General features: G+C 52.6%; 1 protein-coding gene across 1 annotated transcript; it reads right to left on the bottom strand.

The window, feature by feature from the left end:
• Nucleotides 1-3945: 3945 nt before the first annotated feature.
• LOC147729011 (uncharacterized) lies at nucleotides 3946-8156 on the bottom strand. The gene is made up of 2 exons (XM_086959779.1): nucleotides 8099-8156; nucleotides 3946-4559 (listed from the first exon to the last, which is right to left on the bottom strand). Exons 1-2 carry the CDS (start codon nucleotides 8154-8156, stop codon nucleotides 3946-3948), a joined length of 672 nt encoding a protein of 223 aa, XP_086815905.1.
• Nucleotides 8157-15350: the final 7194 nt, after the last annotated feature.

Here is a 15350-nt window from a genome sequence, read left to right as displayed (position 1 = left end):
GTGGACCGGTTGAGGGCCTGTGGAATTCAGGGAAAGGCTCTTAAGATCTTACAAGCCTTCCTATCTGATAGATCCCAGACAGTGGCGTTGGGCAGCTACGAATCTCGCTCCTTTGTACTCCCCTGTGGAGTTCCTCAGGGGTCTTCGTTAAGCCCAACTCTTTTTAATGTGTACGTGTCCACTCTCGCCCCGGTAATCCGCTCATTCGGCTTTCAACTAACGGCCTACGCCGATGACACACAGATTGTGGTGTCCCTCCTTCCCGGCGAAACGGAAAGCACGGCCGATAGATTTAAAAACTGCATGCTTGAAGTTGGCCGCTGGATGGCACAAAGCTGCCTTAAGCTGAACTCCTCGAAGACCGAGGTCCTGCTTTTTGGCAACAGGGATAACTTCTGGTCCCCAAGATGGTGGCCAGACGAAATGGGACCTCTCCCAGAACCAGTCGATAAAGTGAAAAATCTTGGTATACTGGTGGACACCACCCTGAATTTCAAATCCCAGGTGAGCGCCCTCTCCTCCTCCCTTCATTTCTTACTCAAGACAATCAGAAAAATTCTGCCTTATCTTGAAAAGAAACATAGGAAAACTATAGTCACGGGTCTAGTGCTCTCACGCCTAGATTATTGCAATAGCGTGATGCTAAACGCCCAGCAGAGCGTACTCAATAAACTTCAACTTCTGCAAAATGCTGCCGCTCGCCTAATCACTGACACCCCCAAATTTGCATCAGTATCTCAGGAATTGGCTAAGCTACATTGGCTGCCCATTCGTAAAAGAATCATGTTCAAGGCAGTATGCATGGTCTTCAAGGCCCTCCATGACTCAGGTCCCAGGCACCTGAAGTCTTTATTCCGCTGGCATAAACCAACAAGAACACTGAGATCAGGACAACTGGCCCTGGTGGCGGTCCCCAGAATTAAAAAAGTCCGCTGGGGAGGCAGGAGCTTCTCTCTTGGGGCGGCCGAGACATGGAATAAACTCCCTCTTGCGCTCAGACAAACCCAGAATCTGATGGCCTTTAGAAGAGGTCTAAAAACATGGCTCTTCACCCAGTAAGCTCACTCCCCCACACCAGTCTATCCGTCAGCGCCAGGACACCTCTGGGTATTAGAGCGCTCTCTAAATTTGTAAAATAAATAAATAAAATAAATAAATAAATAAACAGTGCAAAATGGTGCACAAGGCCAGAACATGGCATTAGCTGGAGACCCTTGGCAGACATTGAGGAGAGTGGACTCAGGCCCACACTGAAAACATAAAATGCACTGGAAAGGCCTGGTTAAGAGTGGCGGGAATATTAGGCATAAACAGATGCGACTAGCCTAAGTGCGAGTTAGACTGCATAACAGAACGTAGAGCGCTTACCAGAAGAAAAGAACTAACATGCAACTAGAAGCACCACGGATCAAGAGGACACGATGGGGAAGATTCCCCCAAAAAAGGATGCATAAGAGGCCCCAACCGAAAAATTAATGAAGGAGAGGGGGAAGAGCCAACCACAGGCAGAAAACTCTGGAGATCATTCGCTGCAGGACATTCTACAGGCCATCACCTCCTCTAGCGAGCGCCTGGCAACCAAAATCGACTTGCTGGGTCTAGATTTGGACCTGCTCAGATAAGATCACAAAATGTTGGCAGACCGCTTTAAGACAAACGATGGCCAATTATCCGAGACTCTGCCGGACATAGTCATAATAAAGCAACGATAAGCGGCACTTGCACATTGGAATTCCAAGCTGAATACTTTGCGAGGAAGCAACCTTAGAAACATAGGTCTAACTGAAAAAATAGAAGGCCGCAACATGATAGACTACCGGGAAAGATGGCTGCAAGAGGGAGTAGCGTCAGACGGCCTATCGAGCTTCTTCGCCCTGGAGAGGGCGCATGGAGTCCCTGCGAAACCACTGGAACCAGGAGCGCCACCGCGGGTGGTGATAGCGCAGCTCCTCCATTACAGGGACAGGGACCACTTCCCAGATTTTTACCGGGAGGTAAAAAGACAGAGAGGATCCTACCGGGAGAGAACAGCACCCGAGGCCGGCGAGCCTTGAGAAAGACTCTAGCCCCCATGCAAGAAGAGGCACAGCTTGCGTGCTGAAACGCGATCCACATGGTGGCATTGATCAGTGGTACAGGGAGAAGCCTAGCACCCCCTAGGAGCAGAGACACTGCAGCATATTCAGGCTCGGAGCAAGGGTCCAGTGACTCAGAGGCACAGAGTGTGGCACTCTCAGACGTAGGAAGGGCGATTAGAGGACCGAGAAATATGTACAATTAGCATATACACCCCATTGCAGAACAACCAGCCTTCTTTGCCAGACTGAATCACTGCCTGATGCAATATCTGATGGGCAATACCCTAGTAGGAGGCGACTTTAATAGTGTGGACAACACGCTCCTAGATAGATCTCACCCTCCACTGTGAAATTCCCAAGCAGCGCGCATCTTGCATGCGTTCACCACCTGGAGACAGAGTTGGGGACGGATAGATGCCTCGAGGACCTTACACCACCAAGACAGAGACTACTCCTATTTCTCTGCGGTGCATGAGGCACATGCGTGACACAAAACTTTCTTATGTGCAGCAGAAATCCAACGCCATGTTGTTGCTGCGGAATATCTTGCATTCACGATATCAAACGACAAGCCAATGGTCCTGTCCCTGAGATGAAGGCAGCCTGTATCAACGATCCCCACATGGAGGCTCCGCCTGGACACCCTGGAAGACCAAGTCTTCTGAGAAGAAATTAGGGGGGAGATAGCGCACTACTTTGAGGCCAATGCGGGGATGGCCTCTTCGCCGAATGCAGAGTGGGGCGCTTTTACGGTGGTCCTGGGGGGCCAATGTATAACACGTACCACCGGGGTTAGGCGCGTCATCCTGGGAGAAGTAGAGGGAGCAGAGACAACCCTTAGGGGACTGGAATGTACAAGACCAGAACACCCTGGCCTTCAGCATGCAGTTTTAGAGGCCAAGGAGAAGGTGGCAAGACAGAGAGACTTAGATGCTTCGACTATAAGAACTATCTAGAGAGCACCCATGCAGAGCAGGACAAATCGGGATTACTCCTGGTGTGGTTGCCAAACTCGGTGAGCAGGAGCCTGCCGCTGGTGGAAATAGAGGATGAAGAAGGGATCAGGCCCTATATGCAAGCGAAGATTAATGAGGTCTTCGCCCACTACTATGTAAAGCTATGCAGAAGGTCGCAAGAAGGTGAACATGCGTAAGAAAGGGAATAACTCACAGGCCTGCAGATGATGAGGCTGAACCCTGAGGAGGCAATAGAGCTAGGAGCGGACATTACACAGCAGGAGGTACGAGCCACCATCAAGGGCATGGCAAGGAATAAGACCTTAGGCACGGACGGCAACGGGCCTCCAGTGCCGCGGCCACGGATGTGCTGGGGTAGAGTGCGTCTGACGTCACGTGATGTCCGGAGGGAGAGAGAGGAAGTAGGCAAGTGGCAGCGGGTGAATCTGAGGCTGTGTGCTGCACGAGACTCAAGTGAGTCTCTCTCTCAATGGCACAGCCTCCAGACACGATGCGATCATCGCGCAATAACCACTCCACGCATCAGTTTGCGTAAAAGGCCATTTATTAGGACCGGCATGACAGCTTAAAAAATATAACATTATCAACTTTAACAATCCCCCCAACATCCTGCCTTTCAACCGTCATCCACTCACATGCTCCACCATCCATTCCCAAATCACACCACAACCTCTTTGCATCCCATTCACTTCCCCTTTCCACTTTCCGACTCCTCGGTCATTTCCATTCATCGCACTCCCGTCTACCACTCTCTCCCATCCTGCGCCTGTAACCCCCTCCCTTTAAGGGTGATTCTGCCCGTCATGGACTCCCCACCCCTCCCAGTTCCCGCCACCCAGGGAACCCCCGGATGGCGGTTACCTGCCCCACCAAGCGTGCACCTTTCGATCTCAGACTTGCCTACACCAAATTGACTCGTTCCACAGACAACTAATCAAGTCTCGCAGCTCCATGAGGTAAAATGCATTTCCCATGTGAGAAAGGTGCACCCCGTCGTCCCTGAAAAGAAGAGGTTGTTCCAGCTGGAGCCCGACATGAGCCAGCACTTTAATTCCCCGATCCGCGCAAAAGAGTCTCATAGCCCTATTCAGTTTCCTGCGAGCCCTTTCCACAGCCGCAGGTTTAAGTGCACCCCTCCAAATCCTTCTCGGAACAAACTCAGTCCATACAATGCAGGCGCCAGCCAGATTGTTCTTCATGACCTCCAAGTCCCTCTGCATCAAGTGCACCAGTGACACCCCCGATTGCTTCACTAAGTCATTTTCCCCCAGGTGGATGATGATCATATCCGGGCAGCCCAGCTGCGACACTTTCTTTGTCAGCCATGGTAACAGTTCACCCCATCTCATTCCGCTCTTACCCCACCAATGCACTTCATGATGGCTGCTCCTCAGGCCCAGGCTACGACCGTACACCTGCCTGGCAGCATACTTCGAAGCCCAATGCACGAAAGAGTGCCCCACGACCCAGGTGACCGTCTTGGCCCCCGGTCCACGAACACAACCTACGAAGAAAAAGATATTAGTACCAAGGCATGACAAGAAACTACGCCAAGCAGCATCGCCGTCCAAGCGTTGCGCCCCCGCCCTCACTTGCGCACATAGCGCTCGCAGCACCGCGACCTCCAGCGGCCAATCCTTCTGATTTCCTCCCATGACCAACCCAAACCCGCCGCCGCCGTAGCCGCCCCAATCCGAAAGGAATGCGTGCCAAACCGAGCTGGGTCCCTACCCAGCCTCCTCAAAGCCATCCGTAGCACCGCCAACAACTGACCCGACGTCAACCGCTTCCGCGGCGCATGCACAAAGATCTCCCCTTCCGTCCGCTGCACCCTCTGCCCAAAGCTCAGCCACTCTCGCACCGGACACACACCTGCGCACCCACTCACTGACAACCATACCCATCGACCCCGACCCACCTGGTCAGGCTTGGACCGTCCCAACCAAATGCCCAGACGGAGCCCGTCCACCCGCACATCAGCAAACAGCCTACCCGGCGCCCCCCGTGCCCCCAGCAGCTTCGACACCCGAAACGCTCCAAAAAACATCCAGATCATGCATAGGCGAAAAAGCGCCACCTCCCCCCCGTCGTAGCAACAAAAAACCAATTCCTGCAACACCAACTTCAACAAGTCAAATGTAACCGCCTCTCTGGGCAACTCCCCGCCCCCCAACTCAGCCCGCACCCTCCCCCAACCCTTCAACATTCGGCTCAGCAGATCCGAACTAGCCGGATCAAAACCCAAATACACCATGCAGTAGAAAGACAAACCTGCCAATTTGCCAGCAATCGTCGTCTGCGACAGTCCCTTATCCATGCAATCCAACACAAAATGCACAACCCGCCTCTCGCACTCTTCCTTCGGCAAACACAGCACCCGTGTCCCCAGGCCCACAAACTTCCCAAACTCACTCCAAGCCAATCTGTACGCCCGCCTGGTAGACTCCGCCAGCGACCTTTCCACCAGACCCACCACTCTCACTCCCCCATGCCCAAATACCCTCCGGCACCTTGGTCTTGCAAGCCTCCGCTCCCGGCGCCAGCTCCCTGAAGCGCAGCCACTGCGAACGAGATAACGCATCCGCACTTTCGTTATTTGCGCCAGGCACATGTTGCGCGCGAAACGGCACATTGTAACGCAAACATAGCAGCATGAAACTCCGCAGAAAGCGCAGCACCCTCTGATCCCTCGCTTTCTGATTGTTGACCAAGTCCACCACCGTCATGTTTTCCACGTGGAACAACACAGACCTGTTCTTGAACTCCGGGCCCCACACCAGCAACGCCACCAACAAGGGAAAGAACTCCAAGAAGGCAATGCTCCTACCCTGACGCAACCAATGATCCGGCCACCTTTCCGCGCACCAGCGACCGTCCCAGAAAATTCCGAAACCAGCCGCCCCCGCTGCGTCCGAGTAAAGCTGAACCTGCCACACCATCCTGTCCTGCGCAAAATCCAAAGACACGCCATTGAAATCCTCAAGAAAGACCAGCCACACTCGCAAGTCCGACCGGACCCCCAGCGTAATCCTGACCCTGTGATGTGGGAGGGCCACGCCCGACATGGCCATGCCGAGCCGCCTACAAAAAGACCTCCCCGCCCTCACCACTCTGCAGGCAAAGTTCAACAAACCCAGCAAGCGTTGCACAGACCTCAACTCCAACTTCTGAACCGCAATCGCGCCCCTCAAAGCATCCTGCATCTCAGCCACCTTCGCCACCGGTAAGCGTGCCTGCCAGGCCACTGAATCCAATTCCGAGGAACGTCAGACAACAACTGGGCCCCTCCGTCTTCTCCGGCGCCAAAGGCACCCCAAAATCCTGAGCCAACAACTGAAACTGCTGCAGAGCCTGACCACAGTCGCCCGAACTCCCAGAGCCCACAAACAGAAAATCATCCAAATAGTGGGACACCAGCCGGTGCCCACTGCGGTCCACAAAGGCCCACTGCAAAAAGGAGCTAAAGGTCTCAAAGAGCACGCAGGAAATCGCACAGCCCATTGGCAGCACCATGTCCACAAAAATGGCCCCATCAAACTGCATACCCAAGAGAGGAAAATCCGCCGGATGAATGGGAAGAAGCCGAAAGGCCGACTTGATGTCACACTTGGCCATCTCCGCCCCCCTCCCACACGACCGCACCAACCCAATGGCATCGTCCACCGAAGCGTACAACACCCTCGAGTCCTCCTCGGCAATGAAATCTTTCACTGACCCACCTTCCGGCCAGGACAAGTGATGGATCAACCGGTACTCCCCTTGCTCCTTCTTGGGCACAACCCCCAACGGGGACACAATGAGATCCGACAATGGCCCGTCCGAGAACGGACCAGCAATCCTGCCCTCCAAAACCTCTTTCTCCAATTTACGCGCCACTACCCCCGGCAACTCCTTAGCAGACCGCAAATTCTCAGCCCAACGCCTCTCCCTGGGCCCCTGATAGCCAATCCGAAAACCTTCCACAAACCCCCAGTACAAACGCAACGCTGCCTCTTTATCAGGGTACCGGGAGAGCCATGGACCCATGGCCTCCACCTTAACCGGAGTACGGGCCCTTTGGGCCAGGCTGCCCCCTACCCTTGGCAAATTTCCACTGCTCTGACGGCGTAGCCAAGGTGAGGCACTGCGTGACCGGGTGGCGTCCCCCACACTTAGAACACTCATGCTTGAATTTACAGGAAGGGCGGTTGCAGAAACCCCTGTTAAACCCCCAGCATGCCCCTGAAGCAACCGGCTTGTATTGCTGTCCTGCTGAGCCAGACCACACAGGCTGGCTCCCCTGTCCACTTGAGGTACCCTGGTTACCCGCCCCAGATTGGGCGGGACGCAGCTGAAAGGACCGATACGTGACCGGAAGACCGCTAGCCGTATGAGTAGACGCCGCCGCCTGCGTCGAGGACATCCACTGGATCCAAAGCTCCTGATCCACATCCCCCCATGGCTTAGCAGGGTTAACACTGACCCTAGCCCTGAACTCCTCATCATAGCTCAACCAAGCGAAACCCCCAAAATGAAGCTGTGCCTTCCTTATCACGTCCATATATTTAAACAATGCGATAGCCCGATCCCCGTGCTTCTCACAATATATGCTCGCATAAATCAGAAATGCAGATGTCCAATTCTCCATAGTAACCGGCACCCTCGGCCGCCTGGTCAATTCCCATTCCTCCTCCTTAGACCCCTCCTTCGCCTGAATCTCCCTGTGCAAAAGCTTGAACACATCCACATACTCGTGCCTCCAGATCCTTGCCTTAGTCTTTTCCGACAAATGAGACCCCAGGGGCCTCCTCAGCCCCATGTACGGCAACTTCTTCCTCAGTTTCTCCACCCCACTCGCACCCTCCTCCTTCCCCTCCAGGTCTTCCACCTTGTCCGTCTGCGCGCTGGCCGTCGCGACCTGCTTGCCCCCAACCGCCTTCACAGGCTCCACACCCCCTTGGGCTCCAGCCCGCACAGACCCATCCCCCACCCCCACCGACCGGCAGGGCTTCTTCCTTCCCCCGTTCCCCCCATCCAACCAGGCATCCCACCAAGAGCCCTCACCTGACAAAGTTGCAGGAGCCTCCCGCTCCTGTCGCCGTGCGTCCGCCGGCCTCGACATCCCTCTGTTGGCCCGACTGGCGCCATCCCGTGCCTCTTGAGAAGCACCAACCTTGGTAGCTGCCTTACCCTTGCACACACGTCCAGGCTCCCGCAACTCACCCTCTTCCAACTCATCCTCATCATCCTCCTAATCCAACCATTCATCCTGAACATCCAGCGGCACCACCTCAGTCCCGACTCTCTTCGCACCCTTCCCTTTCACACCAGGCGTAAATTCACACTCCAGCATGGTCGGTGCCCGCTCCCTCGGTGGAGGGCAGGCCGCCGCGGACCCCCCTGCATCTTCGTCCCGGCGTTTGGAGGCCGTTTTGCGCCCCGCCGGCCCACCCCGGCCTCTGCCAGCTGACCCTGCTGGCCTGATCCCCCCCCCCCCGAGCCGTATGCGCTCGGGGAGGCCCCGGTGCCACCAGGTCTCTGATCCGTCAAGGCAGTCCCTGCATTCTCCACCCAGACCCACTGTCCTAGCGCCCCAGGGGCCCCCCTACCTCGGCCCCCGGCCGGCGACCTGCCTCGCCCTGGTGCCTGGGCCCCATCGCCCATAGGCACCGCACCCGCCTTCTCCTCCCTGGCGGCATACAGGCGCTGCCACTCCCTCTCATATTCTTCGATGACACGACGCTGGTCCCTCGCCCTCTCCTCCTCAGTCATCTGGACATCGACGACTGCCCAGGCCCCCCCCGTGCCCCCATTCCCGGGCAAGGGTGCCGCAGCACCACCCGCCCCCTGCCCAGCCCCACCCCGATGCTGTGACTTGACGGGGCCTTTGCCCTTGGAACTCTGGGACTTCACCACCCCCTTCCGGCCCCTAGACAGGTCGACCGGCTGCTCAACAGCAGTGAAACTAGCCTCCCCCCCAGAGTCCTCCCCAAACAGCAAGAGGACGAAATCATCCCCAGCCACCACATCCCACTCATCAGAGTCCTCCCCCCCACTGCCCTCACTACTCTCCCCATACCCCGCCAACTGGCTCAAGCTCCTGGACAGTCTGGCCTGAGACGCCAGCGGAGCCTGTCCCTGCACGTGCTCCTCAGAACCCAGCTCGGGGCCCTCTGGCCCCCCACCCCCGGCCCCCCCATCCTCCTCCGGGGGCACCTCCCCCCCTGCCCCGACCCTAGCAGGGAGACTCGATCTCCTCCCTCCCTTCTTGGGGGGCTCCTGCACCTTCCTGGCCCTCCCCTTCCTGGGCCCCCCTTCCTTCGCCCCAGCAGGCTCATCCTTACACGCAGCCACCACAGCCGCCACCCCTGCTGACGCAGACCTGGTCGGGCGGGTCATGCCGACCCAAGCCTGGTCCAGGACACCAGGCTGGAGGAGATCTGCCCTCCCAGCCCAGCCAAGCACAAGCAATGCAGCCCTCATCGCCTCAGCGTCTGGGACAGCCATTGAAAAATCGGCAAATTACACTCCGCGAGATGCGTGAGGATCGGCACTTGCACGGAACGTCCGCGAGATGCGTGACGTTTGGCACCCTACGCTGCCGCCCGGAGCTCCTGCTCCGATAAAAGTAATAAATCACTAAATCACACTCCGCCTAAATGCGCCGTACAAACTGGCCTACTCGTCGTCCTGGGACACCAAAACGACGAATCCCACTCTAATTCGGACACCACCTACCTAGATTCACACTCCGCCTAAGCTCCCCAAAATCCTAACTCTTCCCTGAGGCACCGGGGACAGGAAAAGGAAGTTGTTCCTCTCCTGTTCCCCCATAAGTAGCCTCCTACCTAACCCCTCCCACCCCTGACCTAACCCCTTACCTAACTTCCGCATGCCGTGTCCTCGCGCGAACACCCCGGGGGAAGACTAGTCTGCCGACCTGCATTCCCCCGGGGGCCGCATCCGGCGATTATCATGGCGCAAAACAGATACTGCAGGCAGCTGGCCAACTCATTTAGCAGGGTGGCCAGCCAGGCCAGCGTGGCGCCCGGAGGCCGCCCGGGACGAGGGGCCCACACCAGCAGGAGCAGCCAGCCTGGAAGAACTGGGCTGCCTGCAGCAGAGCGAGTCCTCCAAGAACTGTAAAAGTAAGTGAGTGATTTAGTCGACTAAGTAAGTCGGTGACAGTAACAGGTGGTTAGCACGTGGTGCAATTGATATCATGCATGCAAAAAAATATTGGTAGCAAGATAAAAAGTGGCATTAAATGTATGTGGAAAGTAACCCTGTGGTAATGAGGTAGCACTCAGGTCGGTATAAAAATCTATATTTAGCAATGAGCAAGGCTGTGTAGATCATGGTACAAAATTATAAAACCTCACTCTAAAACAGCACTTTGTCGACAGAATTTGAAACCGGGAAGCAAGTGATCGATGTTGTATTAGAGAGTACGATTTCTAAGCAACATCACTTTCCATTCTCGGCCTTCTATTTGGACATTTCCGAAGGTATGGGTTTTGAACTGCTGCCAGCAATGCGGTATTGTTGCCTGAAAACTAGGACTGGCTAAGGCTGTCTGTGTAATATGATTGGCCAGTTGTCAGTCAGCAAGAGCGGTTAACTTTTGTAGCCGCTTTTCTAATTGACATGCAAAGGCAGAAAGGCTGTGAATGTAGGAACAGTGATTCTGAGGAAAAAAGAAATAATAAAGGTTAGGCCATTCAGAAGGTGAGACATGCAGCAACTACGCAGAGAGGTAAGAACTGCGGAGGGAACCCTTCTGCATTATTACAGCCCCCTTCCCCTTAGTCCTACAAAGCACTGTGTCAGGTACTCACATCCACTTGCCCGTAGCACCATGACCTATTACTAACTACGTGAGTCATGATCTGAAACAAATATCTTCACATAAAAAGCATCGATCTGCAGGGCTGCTGTGTCTGATCATCCTTCCGGAGTCAGTGAGCCTGAATCCTGGTGGTTTAGTTTTACCTCAGCAGTCACATGATTTATCACAGTAGCAGGTGCAGGGCTCTGTCTGAGTCTCATAACTTGTGTAATATCATGGTTATGCATTTGTTTACAGTACAGTCCGGCTACAGGAGGGAGCAATAGGGTCAGTGTCCTTCCATTTCTGGTGCTCTGCAGCAGTTTCTAGAAGTTCTTGGAGTTTCTTGTTGATCAAATGGCTGTAATTCCTGATATTTAGAAGTTTCCCTCGTCTTCATTGCATGATTTTTGCTCGCGAGAAAGTGTCACTCATAGTCGTTGAAATGTCACTCATAATTTCACTCAAATTTTTTAAATGTCACACATGGCAATCTAAAACCTTGGCAGCTATGGCCGCCCAGACAGTAAAAGACTGTGTGCAATGCAAAGCCGCACTCCAGCCTCCACTTCTTGACGTGACCGGCTTCGATGGGTAACTGCAGACTGCCTGCACAGTGCACACAAACGCGGGACTTACTTTTGGCAATTTAATTGAAAGTCCTGCGTTTGCACTGTGCCTGCCTGCTGCAGTTAAAACTTAAAAGCGCTTTAGGCCCTGCATCAGCTGGAGCTCCTCCAAAGAGGCACTCTCACACCCAGCTGCTACGGTAGGGCCCTTCTTTTGCGCCTGTCAGTGTTCTCACTCATTTTAATACAAATGATTTACCATGATTTGGACCAAAGCATCTCAGTTCTGAAAACTCCATTCATTTTACTAATGTTGGAGAGTCCATTGCATGGCTGAGTCACAGTAGATTCGTCCTGAAAATGTCACTGGCTGCTTAATTTGTTAAAGAATTAGTTGCGGGGCCCAAAGGTTTGCTCAGAAGCCCGTGGCCGGCACTATCGACAGCAGAGGCGCTGCATACCAAGGCTGCGTTTTCTTGAAACTAACGCACGCCTCTATAATCCACTGACAGACACGCCCTTCCTTTTCAAGTGACTCTATTTTCATCCCTACTGCCTCCCTATGCACTTATTTCCGTCTTTCATTTCCTCCTTTCTTTTTTCCCCCTCTGTGTTTTTCTGTCTCTTGCTATGGATCACGGCATGCTGTGGAAAAGAAAGTGTTGCTCCCCAAAAATGAGTGCAGGTGGGCCACGCCTGTATCCGCCGCCTCAAATTAAGCATGCTCCTGTAAAAAGTTAGTCGAATAGATTATCTGGGCCGTATTAATCATGACAGTTGAATCAATATGTTTTTATGATACTGTGCCCCACCAAACCTTGAGAGTTTTGAACAAGGGCACGGGTAAGCACAGAAACACGGCTTTCCTTTTTTGTGTAAAAACTTTGCAGCACACCATGACACCAACACCTTTCCAGGTATCTTGGTGATTTCAAACCCACGAGCGAGAAAGTGAGAAAAAGAACACCTTTCTTTAGATATGTTTGAAGTAAACAAGTATAGGCTGAAAGATCGACAGGCTTATGCAGTAACTTCATTCTTTTCAGGACGATAACGTAAGCAGAGGAATAGAAGGGGGTTCCCCAAAGGGATTTGGATGGCCGGCAGGTTAAGGGGTTAGACAGAACAAAAGATCAGCATTAAGAACCCTGCTGAGTCACAATAAGTGACGTAAGCAGCACTGAACGGCACTTACATTGTCAACCTTCATTGTATGACACGCCAAGTTTATCCAGCAAGACAAAGGTGTGCACTTTCTTAAAGGATATGTTCAAGTGCCATCAGGTAATTTGGGTCATCTGAAGAACTATTACATGCTTGAACTTTTTCCAAACACGGATATAGACAAACTAGAATCTGACATGATTTATTATCAATTAGATTTCAGATGATTGCCACATATTATAAATTAAAGGCAAAAGCAGATCGTTTTGTCGCATTTAATAGTTTACTCCAAAATGTGACGTTTCCTGTAAACTTTCCTATTAATACATTAACAATCTATACAAACTAAAATTGGGAGTTGCCGATTAAATAAAATTAACAATGTAAGAATTTCAGTTGCGCTGTGCAATAGGGATTAAACACTTATACACGTTTAATTAAAGTAATCAGAAGCGTAATAGTTGCAACACACTGACAATAACTGAAAAGACACATGTTAAAATTGGGGTGCAACAGAGTAGTGTGAGATTTTCGGTAAAAGCAAAACTGACCAGATTCCAGCTTTGGCTGCCAATATATTTTCAAACTCAAAAACAGCTGATGAGAGTCCAGAGAATTCATGAAATGCTTGTAGATCCAACTTCGTTCGCTATGTTTGCCATACATGTATGTGCATGTAACTTGCATGATCGAGGTAACTATTAGCAGCAATACTACGTGTCTCTCGGACATCTTTCAAGTTCTCACCGTCATTTTTCCCCAGCACTCCCCCCCCCCCCCCCCCCCAAGGGGCGGCAATCTGAGGGGTAGCCCCGGGCGCCACAAGCTCTAGCTACGCCCCTGACTAGAGAAATTGAAATGGGAGCCCAGCTGCCTGAGGTACCTTGGAGTCAAAATATATCACAGCTCAGCAGAGTTACTAGAGGGTAACGTGGGTAGAGTGATAAGATCAGTGAAGTCTGTGATGGAATTCTGGGGAAAGCTGCTGTTATCTGTAACTGGACAGGTAGCAATATTAAAGATGGTAGCACTCCTGTGACTATTGTATTACTTCAGGGATCTCCCAGGGTGGATCCCAAGGGCAATATTCAAAGACCTTGACTCACTGATCACGTCATTTATCTGGGGAGCGGAACGCAGAAGAGTACCGTTGACCTCCTTGCAGCGCTCCACAGTGGAGGAACAAATGTAAAAACAACAATTGATGGACAGAATTTCGCACAATGGCAAAACATTCACCCCCAGTCACAGATCTGTGTTTAATCCATCATTATTTTGCTCATCACACCACCCCAGTTCAGACATGGCCATATGCAAATCAGTCTTGACCCTGTGCCTCATGGGAACAGTCCAGCTCGAACTGCTAAGCCATGTTTTCCCTGGACAGGAATCAATCATCCTAGAATGGAGGGAGGCCTAGCCGTCCCTGACTGATATTATATAGGTGACCAGTTGTGCTGGCTGATCCAATGGCTGTTGGCGGAACGTACTCCAGAGAGGAAACTGTACCCGGCTGTACCGGATGCCACAGCCCTAGCGATGATCCTGTTACGGGTGTGACAGAACGCATAAGAAAACACAATGGAAACCGGGGTGGTGGTGCGCTGCTGGGCTAGATACCTGAGTCGGGTAGACGCCAGGATTCCCTACTCCCCGGACCTACTTATCACAGGACTAAGCTGTCTGCCACAGGGAGAGCACTGGACGGGGTTGGAGGACTGGAAAGGGGCAGGCCTGAAAGTGAAAGGGGACATATACCAATATTCTACACTGCTCCCATTCTAAGTATTACAAGCAGCATATGACTTACCGGGAGGCCAGTTCCAAAAGCATGGTGCCCTTACCAGAAGAATTAGAAAACACTGGGGAGTGGGAGGCATGGAGCCCCGAGCAGTAGCCTGATGTAGATATTTTGTGCTATCAGCGGGGAGGATCAAGACAGTCTCCTGCATCTACAAGGTAATCAGGCAAGACATGCAAAGGTTGTTAGAGTGCTTGCGTTTACAGTGGGAAGAAGACCAGGGGAAGCAGATCCCAGAGGTGGTGTGTGACAAGATCCTAGAGCGCACCCCGCACGATTTAAATTAATCAATTTTTACATGCTGCATATGTGTACTAAAGGACTGGGTTATTTAAGACCCAGCGGTGCCAGGGGACAACACCTGAAACCTTCGTGGGTAACCTGCTCCGGCGTACGAATGACAGAGACACGGGACACTTCCTTCGGCGTCAAAGATTCAAGGTTTATTTACTGCAGGGAAACACAGAAGTCACAGGAAGTACAACGAGTGTAGTTCGGGGAGACTGCTTCAAATTGGATCTGTGGATCGCTCCTTTTATACACGATTCTCCCATAGGTTTACATGGTACACAAAGGTTTACGACTTGGTTCCCACAATTATCCCTGAGAGGGGTCGCTTTGGTCACTTTGATACCTTCAAGGTCCGGAACATAAGTGCGGAAAACATTTGGCGGTTCCCAACTGTAGAAACCCATCTTCCCATCATTAGTACATTCCAATCAGTAGTAAAACAGATCGAAGAAGGAACGAGAACAGGTGTGGAGGAAGATGGAGACAGTGGGGAGATTGGAAAGGGTGTAAAAAGGGGAGGTATCGGGAAACACGAGCTACAGGCATCAAAGGGACGTGCCTAATGAGATGCACGGCTGAGACAATAAACCGGCACGGCGAGATGAGCCTCGAGCGGGGCCATCTGCCTTACAGTATCATCCCCCTCGTCATAAAGACACTTTC

Source organism: Lissotriton vulgaris, chromosome 2_2, assembly GCF_964263255.1.
Source record: "Lissotriton vulgaris chromosome 2_2, aLisVul1.2, whole genome shotgun sequence".
Classification (NCBI taxonomy): Eukaryota; Metazoa; Chordata; class Amphibia; order Caudata; family Salamandridae; genus Lissotriton; species Lissotriton vulgaris.
The sequence above is the reverse complement of the archived record's forward strand: the minus strand, read 5'-3'. Positions and strand labels throughout refer to the sequence as shown.